Below are 14,444 nucleotides of genomic sequence, written 5' to 3' on the forward strand. Positions count from 1 at the left end.
TTTGCATCTGTAGACCCAGACCCACAATGTGTTAAGCACGTAGGCTAACCCGACCTGCGGGGGCCATCTGAATGCGGTCAGGAGCACACCAGGCCTGTCACGATCACTCATCGCAGCTTTCTTCAGGTGCTGCTTATTTCTGTGTCCTCACGGGAGTTTTCTGCTGGGGGAGAGAGGCTGCACCACTTCCCGTCCCTGCGCTCCAGCAGGAGCAGCAGCCCCGAGCACCACGCTCAGAGGCTGCCCCATGATCAAGTCTCAGTGACGCCTAGCCTGGAGCATGAGAGAGCTGCAAAAGTGAAGTTTGCACTACCAAATGTACGTGGGAGTGCATCGCACCTCGCTGTGCAGCTCTGCAAGGAAGGCTGTGGCTGCTGAAAGTCTGGGAAAGCCTCCAATGACCAACTTTTAGCCATACAGAACGACTTCCTTGGTGCTAGGGCCAAGACGCTCCCAGCCCTAATGCTGTCTTACATGGGTTTTAACTTGCCTGTGCCCCAAATACTCGGCTTGGCACGCCCAGCACGACAATCTGCTGTGTGGACCTTGTGAAAACACGTGGCTGCCACAAGACGACGATACTAGTCCTTCAAGTGTCGCCCTGTAGCCCATACACAAGGTTTGGAAATTCCACTCACTGCGCCTTGGCGGTGGCTGCAGCGCCCACCACCGTCCTTTCTGCAGCTTTTCGGCTCTCTGGAAGAGGCGTTCCAGTAAAGCCTGTCCGTGTGTCTGGCAGCTTTGTCTGCAGAAAGTGAAAGTCTCTCACGGCTGTCCTGTCGCTTCCTCTCCCCGCACCGCAGCCGGGCTGGCGTGCCGCGCCGTGCAGCTCCCACTGCGTGAAGCTGCAGCCTGACCTCGTGCTGCAAGAGCATGGAGGAACTTGGAAAACACCTCAAAAACGGTCAAAAACACTCGAACCCATCTCCAGGGACCCTGGTGGATGGAGTGTGTCATGTCTTGTTCCAGGAGCAGAGGACGCATGGCACAGCCTGTGGGGTGAAAATGTGAGGACGGGGCCACACGGCAAAATTTTGGGGTCTGGCTGCGGGGTGGGGAGAGGGGACACAAGGCAGGGAGGAGGTCCCTGAGGAGCAGCCACCTCTGCACCGAGCCCCGGCAGGAGCAGCCTGACTCAGAGCAGGACGCAACGTGACCGGGGGATGACCCGGCGGCCCCGAGCCCACTGAAAGTTCACCGCCGTGTCAGCAGCCTCAGCAGTTTCACTCGCCGACCGAGCATGAGAATTTCCCACCGCGCTTCTGCCGAGCGAAGGCGCAGCTTCTACCTGCACGTCGAAGCGCAGCTGCCCCAGGAGCCCCTGCCTCATCGCCACCCCGCAGCTTGAGGCCGCCGGGTGTTGGGTTTGCACGCCTGCTTTTTGGGAGGACGGCAGTTCAGAAGGTATTTGGGAGCGGGGTAAGTCTCCTTGCTTGAATAATGGCTATAGAGAGGAGTGCCAGGAGAGGGGTGATTTCCCAGGTCCTCCTTTCCACCCTATGGATGGGCAAGCTCAGGAGGGATTTTTTTAGGTGATCTACTGTGTGTATTTGAAGTTTTTAAAAATCTGGGGGGGAGGAAATGGCTTAAAAGACTTACTGTGAGTGCCGAGGCAATCAATCCACACAAAAGTGGAGGTTTTGGAGCACCCCCCAGCTTGACATGGCAGCCAGGGCTGTGACCTTCGTGTGACATCTCAGGGGACATCTCGGGGGACACCAGCCTCCTTCACTGCTCACCCCACACACGGGCTCCCCTGTCACCCCTCTGGGCAGCGAGGAGCCCCTGGGTCGGAGCATGGATGCCCCAAGCCATCGCACCCCCATTTTGTGTGTGGAGACGGGCACGTCATTGTACTTCAGTGTGCGTTGTGCCTCTGGTTTTAGGCTTTCCAAACTTACTGGGAATTAAAAACATAGGGGAGGCTATTTGCTCCTTCTCAAATGGGGATGGAAACAGGTTGTGTGTATGGGTGAGAAACTGGTATGGGATCGTAGGCAAAGACACCACCCGTTCACCCCTTCAGTGTATGTGATGGCGCCGTTGTTGAAGGGAATTTCAGCTGCTACTTGACTTGAGCTCGACATAGATCGCAAAAATACCAAACACATATAATAAAAAAATGCATGCGTCTTTCACCATTTCCTTCCCAAAGGGGAAAATAAAATAATAATATGAGACTAGAACCCTGTCTGCCCAGATTTAATGTGTTAGCTAGGAAAGTAGTGCCAGACCTTGCAGAAAACTGGTGTTCACCAAGACGCTTTAATGATTAATACACAATGCAAACAATTTCTCCTTGAAGAAAATAGTCACCAAATGCTGAAGCAGATTAAAATTGATTATTTAAAAGGAAGCCTCCTGAGGATTAAAATAAGTAATTAATGCTCAGGGGTGCCAGGGATGGGAATTGTGATGGCAAGCAGGGCACCTGCATCCTTATGGTGCCATCCTCAGCTCATCCAAAATCCGAACCTCTGCCTCCACCAGCCCAAAGAACAGTGTCTCAACCAAAATGTCATTAACAGTAGCTTTGAAACTTAACAACTCTGTCTTACTGGTCTTGGGTTAAATGCCTTTTGTCACCCTAGCAAAGGTACCAGCTCATAACGGGCAGGCTGTTGAATCATGGGCTTGGGGTTTGGCTGCTAGTAATTTTTTTCTCAGGGACAGAAAACTCAATATATCCAGTGGCCTTAAATTTTTATTGTGAGTCGTGGCTTGCCAATACAGAGAAATACAAGCTGCAGCAAATAAATTGAGCCTACTTTCACCCTAAATCAAAGAGCTAAAATACAGGGGGATTTAATTCTGTAATGAGCATGGAGGATCAGCTTTCCTTTGCAACAAGAACCGCCAGTCCCACGGAGCAGAATTGTGTCCGCGAGCACAGGGAGCAGCCTCCACATGCCGAAACCAAGCAATGGCTGACAAACGAGTTGATGTGGAGCTGGTCTTCAGCGAGGGCTCAGCTCCCTCCTGCCGCTCGCCATGGCTGGGAAGAAGGCTCGTCCTGCTCCAGCCGGGCTGGTGGTTCCCTGAGGGGCTTGCTATTTCGGGCTGTGGTTGGAGCCACAGGTGGGCTGGGTGCCTCGAGCTGTCTCAAAGGTAGCTCTGATCCTCTGTCAGCTCTGCTCGCAGCACGTCCGGCTCCATTTTGCTGCATGGCGTTGAAGGTTTCACTTCCCTGCGCGGCAAGGCCTGGTCTGGCCGGGCACGGCATGGAGGAGGTGTGTGAGGAGCCCTTGGTGGCCTTGCTGCCACTGGCACCAGCTCACATGGACCTAGGAGGTCCAGCCCTCCTCCGAGGCAGTCATTGGGGTGCAGGAACAGTGTCCAAAAGGCCGTGCTTGGTACCCGTCAGGCGATATTGGCTTAGACGAAGACTTGGCATGAGGCAGGAACAATGGAGGAGGTCAAATGGGTGCTGAGGGTGAGTGAGCTCCTCACCCGCCGCCGCCCCAGCATGGCGAAGGACCAGTTGGAGCTGTGCTCTTGGCTGTCGCACACGGAGGAGCACTGCTCCTGGCCCCTGGGCCTCCGCACGAGCCGGGCCAGCGCCGTCCTGAAGCGCTCACCGGCGAAGACGTAGAGGAAGGGGTTGAGGCAGCTGTGGAGGAAGGCAATGCTCTGGGTGACCTGCAGGCCAATGTCCAGCCCGTTGGTGGCCCGGCAGCTGTAGACCACCCCGGTATACGTGTTGATGGTCTTGACCAGCAAAACGATGTTGTATGGGAACTGAGAGAGGAGAAAGGCGGTGATGATCATGGTGATGATCTTCAGCGACTTCTGCTTTTGGCATCTTTTAGCTTGGAGGAGGGTGTTGATGATCAGGGTGTAGCAAATAACCATGACCAGGAGTGGGAGGAAGAAGCCTATCGTGACTTTCAGAGCCAGGACAGTGACCCTGAAGACCATGCTGACGTTTGGCGGGTACATCATTTTGCACACAGCCATGTCACCAACTTGCTTGCTTTGGCTGTACATGATCTCAGGGATGCACAGGCCGATGGACGTCAGCCAGACGGCCAAGCACACGAGTTTGTTGTGCAGGAGCCGCCTCCGCTTGGACGTTTTAGCTTTCGTTGCCTGGACGATGGTGATGTACCTGTCAAAACTGATGCAGGTTAGGAACAGGATGCAGCCGTAGAAGTTGATCTTGTACATGCTGTTGACGACTTTGCACAAGAAATTCCTGAAGACCCAGCCGTCGGAGGCAGCCTTGGCCCAGAAAGGGAGAGTAGAAAGGAGGAGCAGATCTGCGACGGCCAGATGCAGCAGGTAGCGGTCCATCATGCTCCTCCTGAAGCGGTATTTGCAGTAGATGAGAACGACCAAGGCGTTTCCCACTGTGCCCACAGAGAAGATGAGCCAGAAAAATACAGGCAGGAAGGCTCGAGCAAACTGCCAGACCTGCCTCCTGTCACACATGAGCTCCGTGTCATTGGCGGGGTTCCCATAGAGGGACATCACCGTGCTGTTCCTGTAGTAATCCAGGCTGGTCTTGCTAGGTTGGGTGACCTGTGGTGGGACACCAGGTAAATTCACGCTGAGGTGGCCCAGTAAAGTATAAATTTGCCCCTCTCCACCAGATGTAGCTTAAGATCCCCAACATCTCCCATTTTAGGGGGGAAAGCACAAAGGCTGCCAGCAAAACACAGTGGGTTTCAGATGGGTTGATATGCGCCCGCACCCAAGAGACACTTCAAATACGTAACAAAATGCAAAATCCCAAGCTTGCAAAGAGGTATGGAAAATAGCTCTGTATTACTGCTATGGTGGGGCAGCACAGTTGGCTTTTGGGAGCAGAAAACTGATGTTGGGGGAAGGAAAAACCAAGATTGCACAGCAACGTCAGTGTGTACTCACTGTGCCTGCAAGGGCCATCTTCAGCCAAATCTCAGCTCAGTCTTGAAGGAGGCACCACAACCTGGGGAGGAAAGATAGGGGCAAAATAACTGATTTGAAACAGAACCGTGGATTTTTTATCTCAATTATTTTGTTTTTATAAAAAATTCTTTGGGACTTATGGTTAGCTCTCTGACACAGCTTTGTAACCCTTTGAAATGAGTCTGGACAGGAGATGAGCAAACCAAGCAGAAATTGATGTCACTGGTTTGAATTACTGAGATGTTTCCATTTTGCTAATAGACAGGCAGAAAAGATCCTTAATGCAGTAGAAATTACATTTAGGCTAAATTAGGGCTTCGGCTCCTCTCTGCCGCTGTGCTGATTGCATCCTTTGACTTACTAGAGTCACTGAGATTTCATTTTTAATAAGATGTAGAGTCCCCAGTGCACACATTAAAAAAGAAAGTCATCTGAAAGCACCATAACTCCCAAAAGCTGCATGAGAAAAAAGCAACACGTCTCTCTCAAACTGCCTAACAACAACTAACAAGGAAAAGTACCTGCCTTCAGGGGCAGCTTGCAGTGTTAAAATATTTGCATCCTCTGCAGTGACCGATAACGGCATCCCCTGCACTCTGCCTGCAGCAACTCTTATCTGCAAGCTGCAGCGCGATGTCAGGCCCTGTACAACAGCTCATTATGCCCCCATAACAAAGAACCTGTCTAGAAATTTTATTTATTTATTTATTTTTTGTGCAGCAGATTGCTTTGTGTTGGAGCCAGGCTGCCTCCACAAAAAGCAGAGCCCAGTCATGCAGCCACCACTGAGCCCCAACTTTTCCAGGGGGGAAACAGTGCTCACTTTTGTGTGTTTTCCATTTGGTTTCTCCCATGTGCCTGCTAAAAGCACCTGTGTTAACTGCAGCAAGCTGCAAGCAGCTTCTCTTAGGGACGTTAAGTGGGTTTTTGGGCTGCTCTCTGGTCCAAATTGCCCCTCGTGTCTTTGTGCACTCTTGGGAGGGGATGTTTGCAGGGTTTTGTAATTTGGTCCAACAAATGTAAAGCAGTTGTTTTCATCTATTGAAAAATTATTGTGTTCAGAAAGCAACAATTGAGATCCAAACCTTCCATTTTTTTGTCTCCGTGGAGCAACTTTAATGAATACAAATGATCTAGGAGTGAGGTTTGCAGCGTGAGTTCTTGGCAATAACAGAACATAAATCTCAGCGCGGAGCACTTGCTCAAAATAAACTGAAGAAATAAAAATAGCCATAACCATGTGCTCGGAGCTTTTTTACATCTTCTATCAAGACCTACACATAGAATTATGTTTGTCCCTGGAGGGTCAAATAGAGACATAAATTTAGTACCTGTGTTACCAAAACACTGCCCGTGCCCTGTACATAGCGGCTGAATTTCTGATGCGCAAAACTCAAAATAGTTTTTCCTTATCCTCCTTTCAAAGCAGACAACCAGGGAAAGTAAAAATATGTAAGCAGATCGAAAGAAACCATCTATATAGCACCTATACAGAAATACGAAGACAGAGAAATTAAGACCAGCTTTAGCCACGGATATATGAACGATGCTGGGCAGTGCTGCACTAACAGGTGGGATGGCAAAGCCTCTGGTGGCAGCAGCCCCACAAGGGTCTTTTCCCCATCTCCATCCCCCTGTAACACTTGGGCTCATCACGATAAGGCAGATGCAGCCAAAAACTGAGCTGGCTTTGTACTGTCCAAGCAGCAGCGCATCACAAAGTCAGCCCCGCAGCAGAGAGCACAGCGTGCTAACCACAGCGGTGGCCTCACGCTGGGGTATTGTTGTCGCTGCACTTGCTACGCATTGTATTAATAATAGCAATAATTCGGTTTTAGGTATAACGAGCTTTCAGATGCTCTAGCGAGCACTTGATTTTCTCCTGCATGCTGCAAGTTGGCAGCCAGCAGGCTGCCCCTCGAGACAAGCAGGGGCAGCCCAGTAACCAGAATTCGAGACCCCTTTCCACCTATTTTTGGGGGAAAAACACGGCTCAAGGCATCTCTGCACAGCTCATCCTTCCCAGCAGCACCAGACCTGGCGGGCCCCACCTGCTGCAGGTCGCCTGCTCAAAAATCCCTTGGCACGTCCAGACCAGCCGTCGAGACAGAGCTACTTGGTTGGGGAAATTGTGGGAGCTCTGCGTACCCCCAGGACAATGCAAAATAACTGTGATGCCTCCTGTCAGTCTCCAGACCTACCTTGTGTTGCAACAGAAAAAAAAAAAATGATCCAAAGTGGGTGAGGTCGACAGCGAACTTTCCCAAAACCAAAAGGGCAATTTGTAACGCGGCGTCCTTCCCGCTGAGGCTGCGTGTGGGAAGCAGGCACCCCAAAAGCGGAGGTGGCACTCACCAGAAGGGTCTCTGGGGGGAGGTCAGCCCGGCCCCGGCGCCCCGCTGCACGCCCTGCCCTGCCCTGCCTGCTCTGTGCGCCCGCACCGAGCCCGGGGCTTTTTGAAGCCTGCGCTGGGTGTGTGCTCCCGGACCTGGGCCTAATCAAACCTCTGAGCGTTTGTTTTCTCTGTGGTTTGCATGGTTTAGGTGGCTTACACACAGATGGCAATTAAAAAAAAAAAAAAAAATTCTTTCCTTTTTTTTTTGTAAACTCTTTCAGTAGTAAAGTAGAGACCACTCTTATCACAAGTTTCTACTCAGATGCGCCAGCTAGCACAGGGCAAAACAGAGGCTGCTCCCAGCGTGGCCTCATCCCGATGGAAAAACACATTCACTGGGGGAAAAAAAGAAATCCCCAACCAAGAACTGGGCCCCCTGGGGAGCCACCAGTGTGCCCAGGGAGTGAGGAGCTGGGGGTCCCATCCTGCCTGCTCCGAGCTGGCCCTCAGCTCCAGAGGCTGTGTCCAGCCATGCTGGGGTGGCACGGTGTGCACGGGGTGGGTGCAGGGCCACCTCACGAGGTGGGTGGTGAAAATAGGGGGACGCAGGGCAGGACCGCAGGTGAGAGCAGCGTGCCTCGTGGCACTGCCAGCCTGAGGAGCGCAGCAGGCAAAACTTTGAGGGGGAAGGCAGGGAGAAGTGGTTGATCGTGTCTTCTTCCTGGCAAGCAGGCATGCAAATCACCATGCAAGTTCCCGTCTCTACAGGAAGCCCAAACACCATGGGTTTTGCTGAACTGCTGGATGGCGCTCAGCTGTGACTGGCGCTGCTTCCACTCCAGCTCCAGCAAAATTTCCAAACCTATGTTTGGGTTCAGCTCCGATTACCGGCCAGGGAATTAACAGGACAGGAACAACCGGCACCAGGCTTTGGGCTCAGAGGTCTCTTGGCACCACGCTTCAGCATCGGCATCAGCACGGCTTTTTTTTGAGCGTGGCCACAGGGAAGGAGCCAGCATTGCCTGACGCCTGTCTGGAACAAACTCGTTAAATGGCAGGCAAGCGATGGCAGCTCTTCTGCAAAGAAAATCTGCTCGCTTCCTCAGGAGGTGCCTCCAAGCCAGGCGCAGTGCCTGGATGGTTTGTGGCTGGAAGACGAAGCCCCTCAGAGGAGCGAACAGGACTGGGGAGATGCATTTGGATAACTAGGATAGGAGAGCAGAGGTGGGGGAGCAGCTCTCAGCTAAGCCCAGAGCCCTGCTGGGGAAAGCACGGGGTGCAGGCACAGGATACCATGGGCTGGCAGAGATCTGCTCCATGGGAGCTTCTCCTAATTCAAGCTACATTGGCCATGGGTGAAATGCAGGGTTGGGAGAGTGACATTAACTGTAGCAGGATAAAGGCATGCCCACAGGCAGATGTCTGGTGTAAAATTATGTCCACAACCTCCATTATCTCCTTCATGAACCTGAGCCCTCTCAATTTTAGTGACTATGATGTGCTTAATTCTTCAGAGCAGCAATGACTTAACCTACCCGCCTCATACAGCCAGTTCCATTTCCCCAGATCTCTAGGACAGAGCATGGACTGTTGTTAATCTTGTTGGTTACTTTTTTTTCCTGCCATGTGCCATTTATTGCCATTAGCAATGGCATTTTTGCCCATGACACTGGGAACTGAGGTGTAACAGCATGAATGTTACAAATCTTCTTGCCAAATTTCTGACGACTCTGCTCCCTGTTCACATCCTTGCTTACTGCCATCCACAGGTAATTAGCTCCAAACCAAACCTTGTGATTTCCCTCCAGCTCACATCGTTATGAAATTGGGCAAGCACCCCTGCTTTCCTCACAAACATATCACGTTCATGCTTGTCAAAAGAACTCGGAAGTGTTGATTTTTTTTTTTTCATTTGTTTAATGTACATGGGAAAAATAAAAAACATTAGCATTTCTTAAGTCTTCTTTCTAACCTCAGGGCTTTTAATTTAAGGCGCAGCTTGGTAGAGATGTTTTAAACTCCTGATCCAGTCTGCATTCTAGTGGCAGAGATGCGCTCAGCCTGATGCACTGATCAGGTGCTGGAAAGATTTTGCAGAAATGGAACAAAGCTTGGGGTTACACCCTCTTCTGAGGCTGACCTCGAGGTTTCATTTTTCACAGAGAAAACTGTACTGCACTTACACTAAATCTGACTTAAAATGCAACCCCCTCTCCAGAAAAAAATACTGATTTTCCCCTCCCCAAGTAAGAGGGGAACATTAGCCTGCGAGCGAACAACCTTTTAGATTTAATAGAGCCTAATCTGATGACCTGCTTATGCAGGCTGTGCACTAAGGCATGGCCCTGCTCAAGGACTCTAATCCTAGGCTTTAGTTCTCTCACCCAAGTCTGTAATGAACCCAATGCATTAATTACGCCAAGAGAAAGCAAGAGGGAAAGAGATCTATGGGCATTGCATCATATCAAGAGGTTGTAGGTCTGGACTCTGTGCTCTTTGCTGTGTCTCTCACCTCCTGTGCAATCTCTTTGCTTCTCCCTGCCTCAGTTTCCCCCGTCCCCGCAGCACCGGCAGCGTGCCCCTGTTTGTGCCCTGCTCCTCACTCGTTGCAGCCACTCTCCAAATGCTGAGCTGGGGCTTGCTGCGGTTCCCCACGCTGAGCAAACAAGAGTGTTGTTATTGCCATTCAGAGCGGCTGTACGGAGTAATTAAAGTCATCAAAACCGTTTGCGAGTTCGGATGTAAATTTTGACATGTTTGTGACCTGCTTGGTTTGTTTTCTTTTGAGGCTACACCATGTTTTCACGACTTCCCTCTACTGACCCAGTTGCAGGTGGAAGCGCGGGCTGCATTGCTGTCAGCCTGGTCCCACACACGAGGCCCTGGGACCCCACAAAACAAGGTACATGCAGCCAGAAACCCCCTGCCCCATCCCTCGGGTGCACCCGGCTAGCAGCCTTGTCACGGGGAACCAAACAGGGCATCTCATCCGCCTTCGGTCTGACCTCAGCCAGAGCCTTTATTTGACATAAAGCTGAGGACGGGACGTGGAAAGCCTTTCCCAAGAGCCACTTGCAGAAATACCCAAAAGAAAAGCTTTGATTGCTCTCTTTAATCGCTCTTCCCATCCTCAGACCAGCCGAGCTGTGTGGAAATAATGTCTGGGCTGTGGCTCTCAAGGACTGCTGTCATCACCAGCCTTCAATGCTGTCTCCAGAAAATGACCTTTACCATGTCCTGAAAGTCTCTGCCTTCTTTATATTTGCTTTTTAGTGTGAAAATGTGGGTCTCTGAGAACTGAGTTCAAAAATTTGCTTGATGAGTCACTTCAGTTGCCACCACTTTCTTAGCGCTTACTCAGATCTGCACTCCTCTGCCTTGGCCTAAACTTTTGACCCCTGAGAAGTATTTCATCGTAGTTTGGGCCGCTGTTATGTCAACAAGGAACTAGACAACCTTCAAATATAAATATTTTGCACAATAACGCATGATTTGGTGCATTGCTAGGTTGCCAGAACTCTCTTTTTGAGCAAAAATAAATAAATTTCTTTTTGGGTGAGGCCCCAAGAAAGGACCTGGGGGTAAGTCAGGGGAGATCTGTTCCTCCATCATTCTGGCCTTTAAGTGGTAGTGCCCCCATGAAGAGAAAGTGCCCCAGGAGAGAAAGTCTTCAGCCTGTAAGTGAGAGCCTCCACCAGCAAAGCAGGGACCACGGCTGCCAACACACCTTGCCACACGACGCTGTAGGTCACAGCACGTCGGCGATCAGAACAACCAGACTCATGAGGTGGTTTCTTGTTCACACCCGTGTCTGTTTAAAGTCTCACATCCGGGAGGAAGGCACATCAAAATACTGATCTGGGCTTTTTTCTGCCCTCTTCCTTAGAGAACTACTTTGACTGGGAGAGAGCACAGGCCTCTGGCTTCCCTCCGTGCTACACCATATCATTTAGCCTTCAAGCAGGACTCTGGGAAGGTGTAGCAGATGGGGTGTACTTGAAGGAAGGGGCCTTGTCCTAAGTTTGATGGCCCTCTTACTCTACGAGGTACTCACTTGCTGAGGTACCTCGTGTGTCTTGGCACATCAATGCTCAGACTGCATGGTTCTGGAACAGCAGGAGCTCACCGAGTCCTCTGAGAAAATTTATCTCCTGGACTGGAAAATATGCTGAAACACAGCCACAAGCCTTTGAACCCCAAAGATCAAAAAAAAAAGGCAACCACCAGAAAATGCTATTAGTGTATCTAATATTGTGAATGCGAGGAACAGCAGCATGTTGGGCTGGATGATCTTTAAACGTCCCCTCTGACCCAAACCATTCTGCTCGTCTGTCTTTATGTCAGCTGAAACTAGGTGGAGATACCTGCTGGGGGCAGCCCACGCTTTTCCCACAGCCGGCTGCTTGTTCCCAACACCACACGATGGCTGTCCACTCATTCTTTTTCAGAGCCAGATGCTATAACCCAGACAACCAAAATAGTCCATTGTTTTCCTTTTTGCAATGTTACTTTTAAGAGAGATCATCACCTTCTCTCCTACCCACAGAAAGAAGCAGCTGAAGCACTTGGGAACTCCCAGATAAAAGGAGCGAGCCCTGCTGAGAGTAAAGTTACATCTGTGGCTGCACTGGCTGTAGGGCCAGCTCATTCTGTAATTCATCATAGGTTCTCCTACATCCTCCACCCGCTCAGTAAGCCACACTGTGGTTATGAGACACAGAGCTTGTGAAACTCCCTGTGTTGGAGGAGGGCGAGCGTGGAGGAAGAGCCATGTTAACAGACGAAGTGCTGGTTGCTCTGTTCACACCACCCAGAAGATCCCCAGCATATAAAGTGGGCATTTTGCTTCCCAACATAGAAAAATTCCCAAAATTTTCTCCCCCGGCAGCCCTTTGAAAGGTGAAACTATGGGCTAACAGAAGAGCCAGGTGAGACCTGACCAAGATGTGAGCTCTTCTTAGGGCGTACATGTAGACTCACTGCCATTCTTTGTCAACATATTTTATATATATATATATATATAGAGAGAGAGAGAATCTTACTGAATGTTTCCATCTGGGATTGGGACCAAATTTGGCATTCTGTGTCATCCCACCAAAATTACAGTCTGCCCTGTACATCACAGGTGGCTGTGAAGCAGTTCCCACTGGAAATTCTCAGAGGAAACAAGCAACATGCTCACCGTGCTAGAGAGAGGTTGTACCGCTTTCACTGCAACCTCTTAGCAAGCGAGACTTTCACAAAAGGCAATGATAGTTTGAGCTTTAAAGTGAAAAGCCTACAAAAGGAGCAGAGGTCTCAACAGGGCATCCTATGGATGAGATGGGAAGCACCACCCCACCCCAGGGACCAGTGAAGTCTGGACAGAGAATGACCCAGACTGCATAAAGCTTCTCAGCGAGCCCTCCAATGCCCAAGATTTCTCAGTGGCATTCAAGAGATTGCCAGAGAGCTCAGTAATTACCACCCACGTTTACTGCTGGAAGCTGTTCTCACAGCACCTCGTCATTGTAGTCCCAAAGCTGGGACTTTATCATCTTGATATCTTTTTATAGCAATGAGATCAGTGGGACATTTTATATAGGAAAAGTTTTTATTTACCAGCTTTAGTTTTCCTTTCTCTGATTATATACAGTGTTCCCATAGTTCTAGAGTGTGCACATTTGACTAATATTCCTCTACCCTTTTCCACTTACATATTCCTCTAATATATTTTGTTTCTTACTCACTTACTTCTCTACTGAGTACTCTTTTTAAACCTCTCTTCATACGGAAGCAGCACCAAGGATATGATCATTTTTATTCCTGTGCCTATAATTCCAGCGTGCCTTACATGAGATGGGCTGACTAAATCTGCATTAGGTAGCCTAAGGAAGGATGCATTAATGTTCTAGACAGCAGAATTGTAGTACTGTCCCTGATGCTATTCCTTTTACATAGCATATATGTGATTTTGTTTTGTCTTGTCTTTTTTTGCCTTTTTGGTTTTTGTTCGTCTGTTTTTATTTTTGTTTTGCATTTGCTCCACTTTGACAAGATGCTTCACTGATTTCAGAAGGTCCAGATCTTTTTCTGGAATCTGTAAAGTTGCTGTAGAAGTGTGCATTTTACACTTTCTCTTCTGCTCTTCATTCTCTTCGTTGTCTGTAATTGAAAACTCAAAACTTAAATACAGTAATTGAAAACTCAAAGCCAGTAAAAAAAAATAAAAAAATAAATAAAAAAAAGTAGTTTGTGGCCAGCATTAGAAGAAATATCCAGCAAATAAACACAGTGGCAAGGTACTTAGGTGAGAAAAAGGGACAGTGAGGGACCAATATCTTATAAATTTATTATTGGTTGCATGAGTCAGGTTTTGTCCACCCTCAGAAGCAACATTACCAAAAATGTAAATTTCACATAAATTTCAGTGTAGCACCACACCTATCCATACATCCTAAAGGCACACAGGGAGATTCTCTGCCCTAATCTCAACCCATATATAACAGGCACAGGCTGTGACTATGCTACACAGCCCTATAGTTTGGCAATGTCCTGATTGTAGTGATTGCCACCTCCAAGGTTCAGGCTGCCTGGATAACTCTTTGCCTCCTGTTCTCAGGCTGTAGGCACACATTGCAGCAGTTTGCTTTCTGCTCTCCCTCCGTTAGCTCCTCTTCATCTAACCAAGAGCCCGACACATCTGCCCAGACAGAGCCTGCAGGCTTGGTGCAGGATCATTAATAGTGGAAGCAAAAATGATAATAAGAAAATAATGCAGCTGCTACATGCATCTTTTCATCACTGCAAACCAACTTTGAAAGAAAAAATAAAAATGAAGAAAACACAAAAGTTGAGAAACAGAGTTTTAAATTGTGTTTATATGAAACTTCCCCAATACATTAATCAGCATAGCCATGCTTTGTGTCATGCTGAGATACTGGGATAAGACAGCTGCTTTTTCTCTGGAGACAGCATGGCTAAAATAAGCCTGCCATTTCAGCCCCAAAACGTTACAGGAATATAAACATTAGCACCACAGAAAGGAGGCAAACTTCCTGATTACACTGAAATTGTAATGTACAAGTGCAGAAACCTCAATGGTAGCAGTTACTACTGACAAATCGTAAGATGCTTTGCACATACAAGGTGCTTTTGATGCGGGAATCTCAAAGTATTTTTATAAATTCAGTATACTTCCAAACACCACCTCTGCAGGGTGCTGGAGCAGAGTCATTCC

At 49.1% G+C, this 14,444-nt stretch overlaps 1 protein-coding gene across 1 annotated transcript; it reads right to left on the reverse strand.

The window, feature by feature from the left end:
• Positions 1–3,375: 3,375 nt before the first annotated feature.
• CCR9 (C-C motif chemokine receptor 9) lies at positions 3,376–4,887 on the reverse strand. Its single transcript, XM_032180704.1, has 2 exons — positions 4,870–4,887; positions 3,376–4,521 (listed from the first exon to the last, which is right to left on the reverse strand). The coding sequence occupies exons 1-2, from the start codon at positions 4,885–4,887 to the stop codon at positions 3,376–3,378; spliced, it is 1,164 nt and encodes a 387-aa protein (XP_032036595.1).
• Between the last annotated feature and the right edge of the window lie 9,557 nt (positions 4,888–14,444).

The sequence above is a fragment of the Aythya fuligula genome, chromosome 2, assembly GCF_009819795.1.
Source record: "Aythya fuligula isolate bAytFul2 chromosome 2, bAytFul2.pri, whole genome shotgun sequence".
Classification (NCBI taxonomy): domain Eukaryota; kingdom Metazoa; phylum Chordata; class Aves; order Anseriformes; family Anatidae; genus Aythya; species Aythya fuligula.